The sequence below is a fragment of the Pelodiscus sinensis genome, chromosome 32 (genome assembly GCF_049634645.1).
Source record: "Pelodiscus sinensis isolate JC-2024 chromosome 32, ASM4963464v1, whole genome shotgun sequence".
NCBI lineage: Eukaryota > Metazoa > Chordata > Testudines > Trionychidae > Pelodiscus > Pelodiscus sinensis.
In genome coordinates, this window is record NC_134742.1 from 12,968,262 (window position 1) to 12,988,443 (window position 20,182).

A 20,182-nucleotide genomic window follows, 5' to 3' on the forward strand; every position below is an offset into this window, starting at 1 on the left:
GCTCAGGGTTTAGCTGGTCGCCATATTTGGGGTCGGGAAGGAATTTTCCTCCAGGGTAGATTGGCAGAGGCCCTGGAGGTTTTTCGCCTTCCTCTGTAGCATGGGGCACAGATCACAGCTGGAGGATTCTCTGCATCTTGGGGTCTTCAAAGTATTTGAAGGCTTCAATATCTGAGAGATAGGTGAGAGGATTATTCCAGGAGGGGTGGGTGAGATTTTGTGGCCTGCACTGTGCAGGGGGTCGGACTAGATGATCATAATGGTCCCTTCTGACCTTAAAGTCTATGAAGTGGGCGAGGGGACCCCGCTGTGTCCCTCCCAGCCTGGGGAGTCAAGGTGCAGAGGTGATACTGGCGGGTTTATTACGTTCTGGGGGCTGCAGAGGGCCTGAAGTGAAGGGGAGGGCTCAATGTAGGGCATTGGGAGAAGGGTGGTGAAGTGATGGGGGGGTGATGCTGAGGACTTAGGGATGGAGCAGAGGAGGTTCTGGGGGCAGAGTGAATTATTGTGCAGCAGACGGGCAAATGTGGGGGTCAGAGCTCCTGCTGCAGGATCCAAAAGCACCTTATCCAGGATGGGTGGGAGACTGGGCCAGGCCAATTGTCACACGCCCACGCCCTGGGGAGGGGCTGTTCAAAACCAAGGGACTGACCCAAACCCACAGTATCGTCTTTTGGCCCAAACTCGTGACATTGTACAGATCTCATGAGATGTGAGCTCCTGAAGCTGGCAGGTCTGTGTTAGCCAGTCAGTAACCTTGGGGCCAGCCGTGGGGGGTCTAGAAAGTCCCCAATAGACTGGCATGAGATGAGCTGATCTACAGTAAGTGCGCGGTGCCCTCCCCCAGCTACCCAGGCACGGTGGCCAGCGCTGGCTCTGGGGGAGCCGTGTTTCTGTTCCCCGCTAGCCCTGGTCTTTAAGAGGGAGGGGCTGGACATGGAGAGGGGCCTGTGAAAATGGGTCTCATTGGATTCTCTGTGACCTGCCGGGATCTTCCCACGGTGCCAGGGTCTCTGCTCACGTCTGGGTGGGGGGAGAGGAGCATGTGGGGAAAACGCCCTGGGCCTGACTGTCAGGCCCTTGTTTGCTGCAAAGGGGCCTTAACGTGCCTGGGAACAGAGCAGAGAAAGTGGCTCCTACCCCACGGAACCCCTCAGTCAGTGCCCTGGGCGTCCAGGCACTGCAGGGATCCTGCTCCCAGCAGTTGATGCAGCAGTGGGCTGGGGCCAGGCCGGGGCTGCACTAGGGCTGCTCTCTGCTCTGCCCCTGAGCCCCTGTACGTGACACCCGGAGCCAGGGGGAATAAAGGAAGCACAAAGGAGGCTTCAAATCACTTCCCTCTGCCCCCCCAGCTCCCCTGTCTCTCCCCCAGGCCCAGGAATGGAGGGGCTGTGAGTCTGCTAGTCAGACTGTGGGGTGGGGGCCTGGCTCAGCAGAGCCAATCCTGCCCCTGCCCCTGGTCTGGGTGAGTCCCCCGGCGCGGGGCTGAGCTCTCAGCGCTGCTCCCTGGACAGAGCGGGGGGAAGCCTGGAGGGGGGAGATGCCTGAGTCAGTCCCCAGCTGGGGCAGGTTCTGTCCCGGGCAGGATCGGACCCTCCCCCAGGGCCGGGCTCTGCCCCTCACGCTCGGATTCTCTCTCCCCAGCCGACGTGACTCTGGATCCAGACACGGCCCATCCCCAGCTCGTCGTGTCGGAGGATCGGCGACGTGTGAGATGGGGATACACAGAGCAGCCACCGCCCGACACCCCGGAGAGATTTGACACTGAGCTCTGTGTGCTGGGCCGGGAGGGATTCACCTCGGGGAGACATTACTGGGAGGTGGAGGTGGAGGAGGAGGTGGAGGAGGAGGTGGAGGTGGAGGTGGGGGGATGGGGACTCTGGGCTGTGGGGGTGGCCAGGGAGTCTGTGAGCAGGAAGGGACGGGTCGACTTTATCCCTGAGCAGGGGGTCTGGGCTGTGGAGGGCGAATGGGATCGGTGCTGGGCTCGCACAGGCCCTGGGTGGTGCATCCACTTGTCCCAGGGCCGGGCCCCCCGCAGGGTCCGTGTGTATCTGGACTACGAAGGGGGGCGGGTGGCACTTTACGATGCTGGTAGCGGGGAATCGATCTTCACGTTCCCGCCGGCCCCTTTCGCCGGGGAGAGAATCCGACCCTTCTTCTGGGTGGGACGCTGGGGTTTCCCTTTGCACTTGCCCCCTCAGCTCTCTCTGTGCCCCTGAGCTGCCCCCTCCCCCGCCGTGAAACAGGCTCCTCTCCCCCTCCCCCCTCATCTCTATGACCCTGGAGGACTCTGCCCCCAGCCCCTCCCCCCAGTCCCACACCAGCAGGGCTGGCGGGGGAGAGATGCTCTGGCCACTGCCCTATGGCTGGGGAGCTCAGTGGGCGGCTCTAGGCTGGGTCTCTAGGCTCCTTGGAGGCCAATGCCGGAGCGGGAGGGCGGGTCCCGCCAAGGAAGAGCAGAGCCCCCTGTGGGAGGGACCAGGGAGAGACCCCTAAGTGGGGGGAGGGGCTCAGTGGGAGGCCTGGCTGAATAGGTGGGTGGGAGGAAGGGAGGTAAAGCCGGGGGCAGTCTGCTGCGTGGTCATGTTATTAAAGTTGCTTGCAGTAGAATTGTGGGTATGAATAAAAAGGTCCGTATTTCCTCTGACATGTTTGCAGATCAGAGTCTGAATAATGGTGCAAACCTTGGAGCTAGTTGAATTATTTAGTGGATAATTATTCAGTAAATCCTGCCCTGCACCTTGTGGAAGAAAACACTGTCCTCACTCTGAGTTTCTTTAGTGTGAATCCTGCCCTGTACCTGTCCCAGGCCTGCTTTTCAGGGGGGCTGAGTTCAATTCGTTATTTATCCATTCACAGCCGAGCGTGTTGCAATGAAGCCCCAACTATTGTGATTTATTGCACAATCCCAAACTGCTTCCCCAGTGCTAGGAGCCCCAAATGTCCTCTGCCCAGCCAGCAAATCCCGCAGCTTCCCCTCGCCGACAACCACGTTGCAGGCACCGCTCAGTAAAAACCTGCCGTTCTGTCTAATTGCACCAACCTGAACAGCCCTGCCCTGAGAGCCAGCCTCTGCCCCGCCCCTTCTCTGAGGCCCCGCCCCCTCTCGCTCCAGCTCCTCTTTGTCTCTCAATCTCACCCACCCTCATTCGCTTCCCCTGGGCTGGGGCAGGGGGCTGGGTGTCATGTTATTGGATTTTGAAGGTCATTGCTGCACCCATGGGGGGGGGGGGGGGGGAGTTGCCCCAAAAGTCTGTACCAAGAGGAGGAGCTAATGAGACCTGCAGCTCCTGGGGCAAAGAGCGGTGGGCAGGACCCTCCATGGGGACTTGCACCCCCAGCTGCTCCAGGGAGACAGGGAGGGGCCCAGGGCGGGGCAGGGACCTGGCTGGAGCCGGGGCTGGAACACGGGCCCTGAACGCCCCAGGGTCTCCCCTGAGCCAGAAGAAGATGAACTGGGCCCATGTCTGGCTGAGGCCCGGCTCTGACTCTGCCCTCCCAGGGGTCACTCCCAGCCTGCAGCCCTGCGGCCTGTGGGAGCCGCCTGCCCATTCTGGGGGCTAGGGGCCGGCTCAGAGGTCACTCACCTGCAATCCAGGGGGGGGGGGGTGAGTTACAACTGGCTCTGCTGCTCCCTGGGGCCTTGTCTGTCCCCTGGGACACTCTGGACACGATGCAGGAGTTGACGCGCTGTGCGGAAGGGAGAGAGGGAGGGCAGGGTCAATAGACTGGTGCCCAAGCTGTGCCAGCGAGACACCCCTCTCCCCTGTGGCTCAGCCCTGGTGCTCAGAGGGGTTTCTCTGATCCATTGGTCATGCCTCTTGGGAAGTGGATAGTCACAATGGCTATGTCTACACTGCACTGGTATTGTGCAAGCAATAGCATAGAATCCTAGAACCATAGAACTGGAAGAGACCTCAGGAGGTCAAGTCCAGCCCCCTGCTCTAGGCAGGACCAATCCCAACTCAATCAACCCAGCCAGGGCTTTGTCAAGCCGAGACTTAAACACCTCTAGGGATGGAGACTCCACTACTTCCCTAGGGAACCCATTCCAGTGCTTCACCACCCTCCTAGTGAAATAGCTTTTCCTAATATCCAACCTGGACCTCTCCCACCACAACTTGAGCCCATTGCTCCTTGTTCTGCGATCTGTCACTGCTGAGAACAGCCTCTCTGCATCCTCTTTGGAACCTCCCTTCAGGAAGTTGCAGGCTGCTCTCAAATCCCCCCTCACTCTTCGCTTCTGCAGACTAAACAGACCCAAGTCCCTCAGCCTCTCCTCATAAGTCATGTGCTCCAGCCCCCTTATCATTTTGGTTGCCCTCCGCTGGGCCCTCTCCAATGTGTCCACATCCTTGTTGTAGTGGGGGGCCCAGAACTGGACACGATACTCCAGATGTGGCCTCACCAGAGCCAAACAAAGGGGAATGCTGGCAATTTACCTCTTAATGCAACCTAATACACCATTAGCCTTCTTGGCTACAAGGGCGCCCTGTTGACTCATCTCCAGCTTCTCATCCACTGTAACCCCCAGGGACTTTTCTGCAGAATTGCTGTTTAGCTGGTTGGTCCCCAGCCTGTAACAATGGTTGGGATTCTTCCGTCCCAAGGGCAGGACTCTACACTTGTCCTTGTTGAACCTCATCAGATTTCTTGTGGCCCAATCCTCCAATTTGTCTAAGTCACTCTGGACTCTATCCCTGCTCTCCAGCGTATCTACCTCTCCCCCCAGCTTAGTGTCATCTGCAAACCTGCTGAGGGTGCAATCCATCCCCTCAGCCAGGTCATTCATAAAGATATTGAACAAACCGGTCCTAGAACCAAACCTTGGGGCACTCTGCTAGAAACCGACCGCCAACCTGACAGCGAGCCATTGATCACTACCCGTTGGGCCGGACCATCTAGCCAGCTTTCTATCCATCTTACTGTCCATTTATTTAATCCACATTCCCTTAACTTGCTGGCAAGAATATTGCGGGAGACCGTATCAAAAGCCTTGCTAAAGTCAAGGTATATCACATCCACTGCCTTCCCCACGTCCACCGAGCCAGTTACCTCATCATAGCTCAATATGCAAATGAGGCTAAGCATGGACTATTGCCACACCTCATTTGCATACCTAATGAGCTGCCATTTTTGCGGCACAGGCTTTGGTGCAAGAAGGAGCTGTCGACACTGGCCTTTCTTGTGCGCACAAAACCCTCTTGCGCAGAGCCGTTCCACCGCTTCTTTTTAGGAAGAACGGCATTGCGCAAGGGGGGTTTACGTGCAAAAAAGGTATTCAAATGAGGCACGGCGATATTCCACGCTTAGCCTCATTTGCATATTTCTGGCGCAAGAACGCGCCAGTATAGACATAACTAAGGTATTACTCTTAATCAAAGACATGGGTGGGATCTGGACTTGGTCAGGGTGGGTCCTTCTATGTGAACTTCCACCATGTTCAGTACAGTTAATACTATTGCATTGTATAGCATAAAGTTTTATAATGGAGAGGACATGCAGTCGCCTAGATTCTGAATGGTGAAGATTTTTATTAATGACCATGGCACCCTCAACTGGACTGTTTTAAGAAAATGTGCATGACCCAAAATGGGGAGGTGTTGCCACAGTGCAGCAGGACTGGGATAGCGTGTAAGTTGATCTGTGACACTGACAGTAACGCACACAGAGCTGGGATAACGTGGACTAGTGCAGAAGACCAGGGCATGCGCTTAGGGAGGAGGAAGAGTTGCTGCTGTCAGCTGGGGCTGTAGCAGCTGGAAGGAGGAAAGGGACCTGGGAGGATCTGCTTGTCCCAGCCATCTACATTAGGCCCCAGCTGGAGTATCATGTCTAGTTCTAACAAAATGCAGGACAATGTAGTACTATAAAGACTAACAAGATGGTTTATTAGGTGATGAGCTTTCGTGGGCCAGACCCACTTCCTCCGATCAAATAGTGGAAGAAAATAGTCACAACCATAGATACCAAAGGATACAATTACAAAAAATGAACACATATGAAAAGGACAAATCACATTTCAGAATAGAAGGAGGATGGGGGGAGGTAAATGTCTGTGGGGCTCTGATCTGGGGCAGGGGGAAGGAGTTTAGCACCTCAGCACAGCACATAAGAGAAGGGAGCTGCGGTGACTTCATATCGACATAGAAACTGAGAGCAAAATGCAGGACAATGTAGCACTTTAAAGACTAACAAGATAGTTTATTAGATGATGAGCTTTCGTGGGCCAGACCCACTTCCTCAGATCAAATAGTGGAAGAAAATTGTCACAACCATATATACCAAAGGATACAATTAAAAAAATGAACACATATGAAAAGGACAAATCACATTGCAGAACAGGAGGGGGAGAAACTGAGAGAAAACTCTTGAATTCTCCAGAGGTGAGAGGCAGAGTTTGAGGCATGAACTGTCTGGACACTTTTTCACACTTGCACACACGGGGGGAGCTGCGGGGTCTAAGCTGTGACGTCTAGGAATTGGGAGCTCTGTGCCTTTAAGAACACAAGCTCGGGGGCTGACATGCAGCGTCCAGGGAAGAGAAAGAAAAAACCCTTTGCACCTCCCCACCCCGATATTTACAAGGCCAGCAGGGGGCTCGTCCCGCGGGGTCACTGCTCCCCCCTCTCCTCCTCCCTAAACGGGGGTTTTGTCCATGCACAGTGTCTGGCAGTGTCCCCCCCCCACTTAACCCTGCCCCCCCCGATTTTTCCCCTTTAGCCCCGCTTCTGCCACTACCTACAGTAGCTTGATCCCCGCAGCTGGTAAATTTCTGCCCCCTGCTCGGACTGTACCCCCCCCACCGCTGCAATTTGCCCCCCTTCATCCTTTTAACCCCCTCCAAAGAGGAGGCAGCAAATCGTGCGTAGGGCAGAGGCAGCAGCGAAGGCTGGGGAGTTGGCTCAGTTGGGGTGCGCATGCTCAGTGCACCCCAATTTGCAAATTGGGAGAAGTTGGTGCCGTCCGCCTGCAAGTCCCCATCGCCCCAGCCCCCAATCCCCGCCCCTCGCCCCCCGCCGGCGTGTGGGGCCCGATGCCGCAGCCGGTGCGATGCGCAAAGCCCCCGGGTTCTCGGCGCGCCCTGTTTGGGGTTCAAAGTCCAGCCGCTGCCCCGCTGCTGGGAGCCAGGCGAGGAAACGCCCTGGCACAAGCCACCATGGCCGCCGGGCCGGCAAAAACACTTCCAGGGGAGCTGACTTGCCCCGTGTGTCAGGAGGATTTTAAGGACCCCGTGTGCCTGGACTCCGGGCTCGACTTCTGCCGCGCCTGCATCACTCGCTGCTGGAACTGGGAAGCGCTGTCCCTGCACTTCCACTGCCCCCAATGCCGAGCAGCCTTCTCCCAGAGGCGCTCCCAGCCCAACAGCCGGCTCAGGGAGTTGGTGGAAGCCTCCAGGCAGCTGAGGTTGGAGTCGGGGGAAGACGCAGAAGCGGAGAGAGTGTGTGAAAAACACAAGAGGGCTTTAGATGTCTTCTGCCAAGAGGATCAAATCCCCATTTGTGTGGTTTGCCACCAGGCCCAAGAGCAGAGATCACAGCCCGGTGCCTGTAGAGGAGGCAGCTGAGGATTACAAGGTGAGTCATCAGGGGCTGGTGGAAAAGCTGAAATATCCAGGAATGACGTTTTTATTTATTTTGTAATTGCCAAAAAGCAGCTGATGGGGTTAGACATCCCTAAGAAGAGTCCTTTAGCAGCGAGAACAGACTTGTAACTCTGCTCATCTCAAGAAGTGAGCTGTGCCCATGAAATCTCATCATCCCATTTACCTGGCTTGTTAGTCTACAAAGTGCTATGAGAACCGTTTGTTGGTTTTCTTGTAACACGCTGTTCCTAACGTGTTCTGGCCCCAAACCATTTTAACACCAAATAAGGACCCAGAAAAAAGCAGGTCCAAAGTGGCCTAGGGCAGAGGTTCCCAAACTTTTTGACATGGCGACCGGTAAACCCATTCACGAAATTTTGGAGGACCTGTGATGTTCATTTGCATATTCATTAGTCAAATGATGAATATTCAAATAAGTTCTGGTCCTCCCAAAACCCCCAGTGGTCAGGTTTCTTTCTGTACCACCACCTCCCCTAGCTAGGACTCTGCCGGGAGCCGGAATATCCAGCTGCAGACTCCGCCCAGGCTGGCAGAGGGCTTGGGAGACCCAGCACCACACGGGAACTCTGGGGCCGTGTCCAGACTCAGGGGTTTTTTCGGGAAAAGTAGCCTTTTCCCGAAAAAACTTCCCCTGCGTCCAGACTCAAGCCGCGTTCTTTCGAAATTATTTCGAAAGAACGCGGCTTTTCTTTCGATGGCGGTAAACCTCGTTTCACGAGGAAGAACGCCTTCTTTCGAAAGTTCCTCTTTCGAAAGAAGGCGTTCTTCAATGTAAAGAGGCTGACTTCGAAAGAGAGCATCCAGACTCGCTGGGTGCTCTCTTTCGAAAAAGCAGATTTCTCTTTCGAAAGATCCGCCTGCAGTCTAGACGCGATCTTTTGAAAGAGGCTCTTTCGAAAGATGCTTTCGAAAGAGCCTCTTTCGAAAGAAGCCTGCAGTCTAGACATAGCCTGGGAGCGCAGAACACCCCGGCAACCACTCTGAGGCCCGGTAGTTTTTTCCTGCAGCCCAGTACCAGGCCACGGCCTGTAGTTTGGGAAACGCCGGCCTAGGGGATGAAATGTTATACCTACGGCACAGTAGTATTACAGTGGAACTGCTGCTGACGTGGACACGTTTGTCTAGAAATAAAAAACTCTTGTGTGCACGTGTTGTGCACTTCTGAGTCAGTGCAGCCACAGAGACAGCTGGATTTTCCTCCCAGTGTTATATTAGAGGGAAAATAAAAGTCTCCTAGCTGAAGGTGTACGTAAGCCGTGGAGTTGGCCTCAATATTGTCCCCTCCTCCTAAAAATACAAATAATTTCCGGAAGTTGCAAATGTACTGAGATTTCAGCGACTTGGCAGTACTGACACACAAACCTTCCCAAGACACTGGGAAGTTCATACTCCCTGCTAAGTCATTTTGACTGATTCTGATTTCATCTTATATTCTGCCCTGGGGAGAAGCCAGAGGGCAGGCCTACCCCCGCCTTGAGTCCCCCGTCTTCTACCAAGAGCCCCACCTCAGCTGCCAACCCCCTGCCATGACTCCTGCACCCTCCATCTGCTGTCCTGAAACCCTCCTCTCCCCTGTTCCCAACTCCTGAACCCCCCACACCTCCAGTCCCCTAAATATTCTATATTTATTCTTCTTGAATAAGTTAAAAAATTGGGGGGGAACCTTCAAATGCAGCCAAATTTAAACCAGTTTTTCTTTTGTTAGGAAGACGTTCAGTACCATTTGGTGAATCTGAAGGAAGAGAGAGAGAAGATTCTGTCATTTCAACTAAGTGGGGAAAATAAAAGCCAAGAACTACTGGTAAGAGTTGTTATTTCTCAAAAGCAAGTGGGCACGGGGACATTATCAATACAATGCTTAGTTTGAGTGCTATAGGCAGGGGCAGATGACCGCATAATTCCGCGGGTCCCCCCTTTGCCACGGCGCATGCGCGGGGCTTTCTGAAGCGCGGGGCCCAGGGCGGCCGCCCCGTTGGCTATGCCCTATATCCGCCCCTGGCTATAGGAGGATTAGTGAGAAACATGTTTTCACCCATGAAAGACTAATACTTATTTATTGTCACTGTAAATTCAATTTTGATGGGCAATTTTGAAATGAAGCAAATATTTTTGTGTAATTTCAAACTGAAATTTTAATTTCAGCCTCCCATGATGCCAGGGTCTCTGATCACTTCCAAGGGGGGGTGGGTGCAGCTGGGAGAAGATTCCCTGGGCCTGATTGTCAGGCTCTTTTCTGCTGCTCTGTCAGGGCAAAGGGGCCTTAACGTGCCTGGGAACAGCCACAGAAAGTAGCCAGGGAGCCCCCCAGTCAGTGCCCTGGGCGTCCAGGCGCTGCAGGGATCCTGCTCCCAGTGGCTGGTGCAGCAGTGGGCTGGGGCCAGGCCGGGGGCACAGGCCGGGTGCCCTGCACTAGGGCTGCTCTCTGCTCTGCCCCTGAGCCCCTGTACGTCACACCCGGGGCCGGGGGGAATAAGGGAAGGACAAAGGAGGCTTCAAATCGCTTCCCTCTGCCCCCCCCCCCCGTCTCTCCCCCAGGCCCAGGAATGGAGGGGCTGTGAGTCTGCCAGTTAGACTGTGGGGTGGGGGCCTGGCTCAGCAGAGCCGATCCTGCCCCTGTCCCTGGTCTGGGTGAGTCCCCCGGCGCGGGGCTGAGCTCTCATTGCTGCTCCCCGAACAGAGCGGGGGGAAGCCTGGAGGGGGGAGATGTCTGAGTCAGTCCCCAGCTGGGGCAGGTTCTGTCCCGGGCAGGATCGGACCCTCCCCAGGGCCGGGCTCTGCCCCTCACGCTCGGATTCTCTCTCCCCAGCCGACGTGACTCTGGATCCAGACACGGCCCATCCCCGGCTCGTCCTGTCGGAGGATCGGAGACGTGTGAAATGGGAACCCAGACGGGAGCCACTGCCTGACACCCCGGAGAGATTTGACTCTGAGCTCTGTGTGCTGGGCCGGGAGAGATTCACCTCGGGGAGACATTACTGGGAGGTGGAGGTAGAGAGAAGGGGATTCTGGGCTGTGGGGGTGGCCAGGGAGTCTGTGAGCAGGAAGGGAGAGATGGGCTTTCGCCCTGAGCGGGGGGTCTGGGCTGTGGGATCGGGGCAGAACTCACATACCCCCTGTGCAGTACATCGACTTGCCCCATGGTCGGGTGCCCCCCAGGGTCCGGGTGTATCTGGACTGCGAAGGGGGGCGGGTGGCACTTTACGATGCTGGTAGCGTGGAATCGATCTTCACGTTCCCGCCGGCCCCTTTCGCCGGGGAGAGAATCCGCCCGATCTTCTGGGTGGGATACGGGGTTTCCCTTTACACTCGCCCTGCCAGCTCTCCCTGTGCCCCTGAGCTGCTCCCTATGCTCCCATGAAATGGGCTCCTCTCGCCCCCTCCCTCCTCTGCTCCATGACTCTAGAGAACTCTGTCCCTAACCTCTCCCCTCCAGCCCCACACAGACCGGGCTGGCATGGGAGAGATGCTCTGGCCACAGCCCTATGGCTGGTGCTCTAGGCTGGGTCTCTGTGCTCCAATGCCGGAGCGGGAGGGCGGGTCCCACCAAGGAAGAGCAGAGCCCCCTGTGGGAGGGACCAGAGAGAGACCCCTCAATGCGGGAAGGGGTGCGGACCCCTCCATGTGCGGGGAGACCTGGCTGAATGCAGAGGGCGGGGGAGAAGGTAGAGTCGGGGGCAGTCTGGCTGCAGAGGGGGGAAGAGGAGAACAAGGAGGGTTAAAATCGTTTTAGCCACAAGCTGCCGATAGGTATTTAAATACAACGGTTCGTGTGTGCGCGGGGCCAAGGCTGGAGTTTTGAAAAGAACCAAAGTGACGTACGACCCCTCGATTGTCAATCGAACTTGTGCTGCTAAGTGACACAGGCTGGGATATTCCAAAGCACCAATGTCCTGCGTGCCTCTGGGTTACTTTACATGGGTTAATGTTTTTTCTAGAATAATAATCGTCCCAGGGTCGTGTTCTCCTTACTAAATCCCCCAATGGATACACAGGAGAAGTTGTCTGTTCAGACTCTTGGGGAAGCTCTGGTTTGTAACATTACCAGCCCTCCAGGATTGGCCTGGAGTTTCCTGCAATTGACATGGATCTCAAGGTGAGCCTTGAAAGCAACCTGCAGACTTTAATAGGACATTCTAAGGAAACGACATTATGTTGTGTTGGAAGAAAATAAAAGTTTTCCTGAAATACTGCAGTGAGAGTTGGCAACTCTGTGCAACGCAGAGCCCTGAAAACCACTCCATTCCCCTGGCTGTGTCTAGACTGGCCAGTTTTTCCGGAAAATCAGCCGCTTTTCTGGAAAAACTTGCCAGTTGTCTACACTGGCCGCTTGAATTTCCGCAAAAGCACTGACTTCCTACTGTAAGAAATCAGTGCTTCTTGCGGAAATACTATGCTGCTCCCATTCAGGCAAAAGTCCCTTTGTGCAAAACTTTTACACAAAAGGGCCAGTGTAGACAGCTCAGCTTTGTTTTGTGCAAAAAAGCCCCGATCGTGAAAATGGCGATCGGGGCTTTTTTGCGCAAAAGTGCGTCTAGATTGGCCACAGACGCTTTACCCTCAAAAAGTGCTTCAATCTGGGACACAGGAATTTTTGGTTTTTCCCTCCTTTGTCCCTTGCCAGTTTCTCTCCAGCTACTGAGGTGGACAGACAAAATGTCTCCCTCCAAAAATAGACTTTTCACTATCTGTAACTAGGGCAAAATTTAGATGAATCCGTTTTTATTGTTTTATGGTTTGGGAATGGGAATCTGATGTCTGTGCATTTAGAAATGGGGTTTCCTCTTTTACAACTAAGTTTTGGCCCATGGTGAAAGTCCCCATCAGTTTATTCCTTGGTGACTTTTCCATCTAGTCATTATGCTTGTAACAGGAGTATTGTGGTGATAATAAAAGTTCTTTCTTTTTTATGAACCTCCGATTGGTTAATTTTTGAGTCCTGCTTTTACTTTAGGGCTGAGATTTTCCAAGTGATCTCTTCCCCGGTTTTTCTTACCATTACTTGGGTGGTGGCAGCGGATTTTTATCCCCCAAATCTAGTTTTTTAAGATTTTGGAGGAAGCTTTACACCAAAGCCTGGAAAGAGACGGTTTGGGGGGACTTTTGCGGGGCCCCACTTCTGCGTTCATCGTGCCAGAGTGGGGAAGCAGCCTTGACAATGATGCTGCCTGTGTGTATAAACCTGCCCTTGGGGAGAGAGGCCCTGTCCGTGGATGAGTTCAGGTAGGCTACCAGGGCCATGATAAGTCTGTGCCGCAGGGCTAAGGCAGCTCTCTGCCAGCTGATTCTATGCAGCTCCCCGGTAGCGGCTGGTGCGACCGGCCCCTGGGTGCAGGGATAGTCAGGGAATTTCCTCACGTGGTGACAGCTCCCAGTGCCGGCTCCGCAGCTCCAGTGGCCTGGATCCCACAGGCAATGGGAGCTGGGTGCCGATACCGGTTCAAAAAGCCACATGCACCACACAGAGCCACCTGGCCACTGTGGTAACCTCCCCTATAGAATAAGACAGAGTCATACCTCAATGTCTGACTTCCATAAACGTAATACGCTAGTCCCCAAAGACACTAAGTGGGGCTGCGATGTATGTCGCGGCACGTTGTGGAATGACGGGTCAGCTGCCAGGACTTCCTCCTAACACCGTTTTGTAATTTCCTGCCCATTACGGGCTCACCCTTCCCCAAGAACAGGGCCTGGACTTTGGCCTGCAGATTAGCAGTGTTTAGGGGAGCTGACATGACTGTGGCCATGAACACTTGTCATGCAATGTGGTGGTTGCTTATCTTACGAGCTCTGAACGTCCTCGGCATGAATCCGTCACACAGGAAGTGCAAAGTGGAATGGCTGCTTGCGAATTTTGGAGGAGCAGACCTCTCTGCTTTACTTGTGACCGCCTGCATGAAAAAGTCCCCACAGAAGACAAAAAATTGCAAAGGGAGACCTATGGGATCCTGCTAGAAAGGAAAGGACAAATCCGTTCATGTGTAGCGCTGTGTGTTACCATTCATCACAGTCAGCTTATCACAGGCACCGGACAGATGCTGAAGAGTCAGCATAATTGATTCATCTTCACCCAGCATCAGGAAAAGGTCCCTTAGCACAGCAGTCTGGGTAATAAATGCTGGGTAATAACCAGACTGACAGAAGCCAAGAAAATCGGAGGTCCCTCAATGAGCATCGGAGTTGCTTGGACAAAAACTTCTTGTGAACTTTCCCTTAAAAGGGAGATTTTAGGCAGGGCAAGAACAGAAGATTTTTACGATCAAAAGTGATTTCTTTAGTAAAGGCCGAATGGTCACTTCCTTGCTCTCAGTCTCTTCTGATACTAGGTCCAATGTCTCCCAGCTGGATTTCATCAGAGTCCAACCAAGACACCCTCACCCGAAGATCGATAAGTGCTCCACTCCCTTGATGAGTGACGGGGCTCATAAGAGATGACCTTGTGTGCAAGACACTGCAGCCTGATATTTGGCTCTGAATCTGCCTACTGCTTTCTGAAGACGGGTTAAAAAAACCCCTCACCGTGAAAACCACCTGATTTCACGTCACTGGAAGAGACACAGCTACACCTGGACTGTTTGTCAGTGGGAATAGCTTTGCTGATCATGGCCCTGAAGGTCTATGTTTAGACTGGCATGATTTTCCAGAAATGCTTTTAACGGAAAAGTTTTCCGTTAAAAGCATTTACAGAAAAGAGCGTCTAGATCGGCACGGGCGCTTTTCCACAAAAGCACTTTTTGCGGAAAAGCGTCTGTGCCAATGTAGACGCGCTTTTCTGCAAAAAAGCCCCGATCGCCATTTTCGCAATCGGGGCTTTTTTGTGCAAAACAAATCTCAGCTGTTTTGTGCAAAACAAATCTCAGCAAAACTTTTGTGCAAAAGGGACTTTTGCCCGAACGGGAGCAGCATAGTATTTCCGCAAAAAGCACTGATTTCAGACAGTAGGAAGTCAGTGCTTTTGCAGAAATTCAAGCGGCCAGTGTAGACAGCGGGCAAGTTTTTCCAGAAAAGCGGCTGATTTTCCAGAAAAACTGGCCAGTCTAGACACAGCCAAGACAGAACTGGATGTAGTCTAGACGCTCTTTGTCGACAGAAGGTTTGTTAACAGTATCTGTCGACAAAACTTCTGTCAACAAAACCCTGTAGTCTAGACATACCCTAGGATTGCAGAGTGCTCCAGTATTTAGAGGGAGAAAAGCCTGTTGAGAGTCTATGGGTTAAGCTTAGAGGTGGAACTGTTATAAGTCCACCCCAGGGTATGCGGAGACGCCCACCGCCTTGTCCGTTCCCCCCCGTCAGTTTCCCGTGAGTCGTTTAAACTGACGCCGACTGTTGCATGCAGGGAGAATCGGGAGACCCGGGCCTGCCCTCTCTCCGGTTCTCAGCCCAGGACCCTAAAGACAGGAATACCCACCTCCAGTCCGGCCGGCTGTATCAAGCCGCAACTCACCGGTCCTGGGCTGCTTCCTCCCCTCCTCAACATCTGCATGAGTCACCGCCCGCAGCACCCCGCCTCTATCCACCTTCCGAGGTGTTCTCTCCGCTGGCAGGTTCTCTGGCGGTCTTCGCTCCGGGTCTTTCCTCTCCCTCCGGCTCGCCGTCCCTTCCTCCACGGGGCTCTCTTGTTTTCAAAGCCGGCGCCCTGCCTAAAGGACGCCAGCCCCTACGCTCTCTTGCCGGCCGGCTCAGAGGTGCCGGGAGTCACCGTGCAGCAGCGGCGGCCACCGAGCACTCTGGGTATGGCCGGGCGCTGGCTGCGGCGCCGACACAGAGCGCAGCGATAATGCAGGGTGTGGCACTCTCCCCGCTGGCCCCTGCCACCTCGTCACAAGAACCAACAGGCGTGATGTTGTGGTTGGTGTCTATTATAGACCACGGGATCAGCTGGATGAGGTAGACGAGGCTTTCTTCAGATAAGTGAGAAAAGCTTCCAGATCGCAGGCCCTGGTTCTCATGGGGGACTTTAATCACCCTGACATCTGTTGGGAGACCAATACGGCAGGACACAGACAATCCAGGAAGTTTCTGGAGAATGTTGGGGATAACTTTTTGGTACAAGTGCTGAAGGAACCAGCTGGGGCCATGCACAGCTTGACCTTTTGCTCACAAACAGGGAGGAACTAGTAGGGGAAGCAGTGATCATGAGATGGTAGATTTCAGGATCCTGACCAAAGGCAGAAAGGAGAGTAGCAAAATACACACCTTGGACTTCAGAAAAGCAGACCTTGACTCCCTCAGAAAACTGATCGGCAGGATTCACTGGGATGAGGGGGAAAGGCATCCAGGAGAGCTGGCAGTATTTTAAAGAAGCCTTATTGAAGGCACAGGAAGAAACCATCCCGATGTGCAGTAAGAAAAGCAAATATGATAGGTGACCAGATTGGCTTACCAGAGAAATTCTTGATGACCTTGAACACAAAAAGGGAGCGTGCAAGAAATGGGAACTTGGTCAGATGACTAGGGAGAGGTATAAATCTATTGCTCAACAATGCAGGGGAGTTATCAGGAAGGCGAAAGTGCAACTGGAATTGCAGCTTGTGAAGGGTAATAAGAAAGGTTTCTACCCTCACGTGAGCAATAAGAGGGGGATCAGAGCGGGTGTGGGGCCCCCACTGCTTGAGGGCAGTAACCTAGTGACAGATGATGTGGGAAAAGCTGAAGGACTCAAAGCTTTCTTTGCCTCTGTCTTCACGGACAAGGTCAGCTTCTAGACCCTAGGCTAATGCACTAGGCAACACAGTATGGGTATGTTGACACTAGCTCGTTAATTTGAGCTAGGTAGGCAAAGCAGGTGACCGGATTTGCAAATGAAGCCCAGGATATTTAAATCCCGGGCTTCGTTTGCAAATCCAGTCGCCTGCTTTGCCTACCTAGCTCGAATTAATGAGATAGTGTAGATGTACCCTATAGGAAGGAGGTGGACAGCCCTTGGTGGGGAAAGAACAGGTTAGGAACTATTTAGAAAAGCTAAAATTACACAAATCCATGGGTCCGGATTTAATGCATCCGAGAGTACTGAGGGAGTTGGCCAATGTCATTGCACAACCTTTGCCCATTATCTTTGAAAACTTGTAGAGATTGGGAGAGATCCCGGATGATTGGAAAAAGGCAAATATAGTGCTCATCTTTTAAAAATGGAAGGACAATCCATGGGATTGCAGCCTTACCTGAGTCCCTAGAAAAATCATGGAGGGGATCCTCAAGGAATTCATTTTGAAGCATTTGAAAGAGGGGAAAGTGATCAGGAATAGTCACCATGGATTCACCAAGGGCAAGTGATGCCTGACCAATCAGATTAGCTTCTATGATGCAGTAATTGGTTCCATGGATATGGGAGTCAGTGGATGTGATATACCTTGACTTTAGCAAAGCTTTTGTTACGGTCTCCCACAGTATTCTTGGTTGTAAGTTAAGGAAATATGGATTGGATAAATGGACGGTAAGATGGATAGAAAACTGGCTAGATTGTCAGGCCCAATGGGTAGTGATCAACAGCTCAATGTCAAGTTGGTAGTCGGTTTCTAGTGGAGTGCCCCAAGGATCGGCTCTAAGACCAGTTTTGTTCAACGTCTTTATGAATGACCTGGAGGAGGGGATGGATTGCACCCTCAGCAAGTTTGCGGATGACACTAAGATAGGGGGAGAGGTAGATAGGCTGGAGGGCAGGGATAGGGTCCAGAGTGACTTATACAGATTAGAGAATTGGGCCAAAAGAAAACTGATGAGGTTCAACAAGGACAAGTGTAGAGTCCTGCCCTTGGGACGGAAGAATCCCAAGTATTGTTACAGGCTGGGGTCTGACTGGCTAAGCAGCAGTTCAGCAGAAAAGGCCCTGGGGGTTACAGTGGATGAGAAGCTGGATATGAGTCAACAGGGCGCCCTTGTAGCCAAGAAGGCTAATGGCAAATTAGGTACATTAGGAGGAGCATTGCCAGCAGATCTAGAGATGTGATTATTCCCCTTTATTCAGCTCTGATGAGGCCACATCTGGAGTATTGTGTCCAGTTCTGGACCCCCCACTACAGAAAGGATGTGGACGCATTGGAAAGGGTCCAGTTCAGGGCGACCAAAATAATTAGGGGGCTGGAGCACATGAGGAGAGATTGAGGGTATGTCTACATTTGCACCCTCTTTCGATAGAGGGATGGAAATGTCGTCATTCAAAATTGCAAATGAAGCTGGGATTTAAATATCCCGCACTTCATGTGACAATTCACAGACTGGCACTATTTCAAAATTCCTTATTTCAAAAGAAAAAGCGCTGTTTAGACGCGTTTTTTAAAAAAGAAACCCTTTCATTTGAAATAGCGGTTAAACCTCATTTTATTATCTTCTTTTTCTGTCCATTTTCCAGTATTGATCTCAGGAAAACGAAGGAGAAGCTGGTCGTGTCCCAGCTGGTCGAGTATTCAATCGTGGAGCAGCTGAGAACGTAATCCTCCAAGGTCTGTTGAATCATAGACTCAAAGGGCTGAAAGAGACCTCAGGAGGCACCGAGTCCAGCCTGCTGCCCAAAGCAGGACCAATCCCAACTAGATCAACCCAGCCAGGGCTTAGTCAAGCCGAGACTTAAACACCTCTAGGGACGGAGATTCCACTCCTCCCTAAGAAACTCATCCCAGGGCTTCCCCACCCGCCTAGTGAAATAGTTTTTCCTAATATCCAACCTAGACCTCCCCCACTGCAACTTGAGACCATTGCTCCTTGTTCTGCCATCTGCCACCATTGAGAACAGCCTCTTTGGGATGAGCTACAGCCGTTCACTGTGATAAAATTCATTATTCAAATTCAGGATGCATTTTGCTCTGCCGAAATATTGCAAAAGTGCTGAATTCATCGTTTTTCTGGTTGTCTCTGGAATTTTGCTCTTATCACAATGGGATGTCCTGGTATTGTTTCTGCTCTTTTTGGCCAGGTCTCGCTGTCCTGTACAAGTTCTGCATCTTTGGGCAGCACCCCTGACTTTTCCCATCCTTTCTGGCCTGGCCTCCGTGCGTACATACGTGCCTGCCCAAGCTTGAGTCAGACCTACGGTGGTGTGTTCGGGATCCATACTTTGGACAAGGCTGGAACGAGGCCTAGCCCTGTAGACATGGTTTTGGTCAAGGAAGGGTTGACCAGGTTCTCCTACTCCCTTTGCCATATAAGGTAACAAAGTGTTTCCAGCCAGCGTCACAAGAATAACAGGAGACAGTGTATATGGGGTCAGTGCCCTTTCTGTGTTCAAAGTTCACAGTCCGCCCATTTTTCTGAGAGGAGAAAAGGAAACTAAACTCCTCCCCTCTCTGCAGAAACAGCCTTGTCTGCTGCAAGTGCAGGACACACGCTCCTGAGTGAACGGACTTGCTCAGTGTATACAGATTATTTTGAAGATCCCGTGTGCCTGGATTGTGGGCACAATTTCTGCCAAGCCTGCCTCACTTAGCGGTGGCAGGGACTGCGTACAAACCTCCGCTGTCCGGAGTGCAGAGAAACCGTCTCCCAGAAGAACTTCAAACCGAACAGACAGCTGAGGAATATTGTAGAAGCCTCCAGACCCCTGACAATGCAGCCAAAAAAAGATCCAGAAGTAGTTCCCATGGATGAAGCTGCCGAGGCTTACCAGGTAAGAAACCAGCGGGAATGGCCAGGGATGGGATTTAAATAAAATAATTGAAAGAAACAGGAGCTACGTAGGACCTTAAGCAGTATTAGGGTTGCCTGGTGTCCAGTTTTGAACCGAACAGTCCAGTATTTGAGCTTCCTCTTCGGGAAACAAATTGAGAAAATGAGAAAATATCAATGTCCGGTATTTTCTAAACAAGATGTAATGTAGATTGTGATATAAAGTCAAGTGTGTCCGGTATTTTTGTTGAAACTGTCGAGGACTCAGACCCAGACGGCTTCAGTTCGTTGTCTGACCACAAAGAGACAGGCAACACCAGCAAGGTCTAATCACAACGCTCTTTATTGAAGAGTGCACACAACAATAGAGAGCAACCCGTCTCTACTGAGAACCAGCCACCGATTTCTATAGCAAGTGGGGTTATATAGACAGTTTCATCGCATCATTGACTATTCACTTAAGCAACCCACCCCCTTGTTAGTTAGAAACTTCTAGCATGGGTGCATACCTTGCCAACTATACGAGGTGGTCTTGACACATCAGCAACTTTCTTATTAAGACAGAAGGCGAGTACCAGCCAACGAGGAGACAGGGAGTTTCCTTATCAGTTCCTTAAGCCAGCTGTTCAGCTCAGCTGTTCGCTTATCTCATGCCCTTGCTGAACTCATGTCTCAAATTTTATTCGGGGACTACCCAGAACCCTTTGCTGGACTCTTCTCGGTCTGTCTTAGCATAACCGCCCTAGGCCCAATTTTCTGTGACGTAACAAAACCATCTAGCGATGCTAAGAAGTATTCCTAACTGAAATGCAGCGTATGCAATAAACTTAACCAGCTTTACTATTGTAACTTCTTAAAACTTATACTTAACTTCTGGAAGATCCAAACTTCCAAAGAATTCAGGGACCTGGGAGAACTGAGACACAAACTTTTCCAGGGCACAATGAAGGTCGTACCCACACACAACCCACTGTC

At 52.4% G+C, this 20,182-nt stretch overlaps 1 protein-coding gene and 1 pseudogene across 1 annotated transcript in view; both read left to right on the forward strand.

The window, feature by feature from the left end:
- LOC102444704 (uncharacterized) overlaps positions 1-20,182 on the forward strand; it is a 45,248-nt gene that overhangs the window by 15,404 nt on the left and 9,662 nt on the right. The window contains 3 exon segments of the mRNA XM_075913390.1: positions 1,645-2,221; positions 17,958-18,035; positions 18,878-19,208. Coding sequence (XP_075769505.1) covers positions 1,645-2,221; positions 17,958-18,035; positions 18,878-19,208 — 986 coding nt within the window.
- LOC142823120 (zinc finger protein RFP-like) lies at positions 2,233-10,554 on the forward strand (annotated as a pseudogene).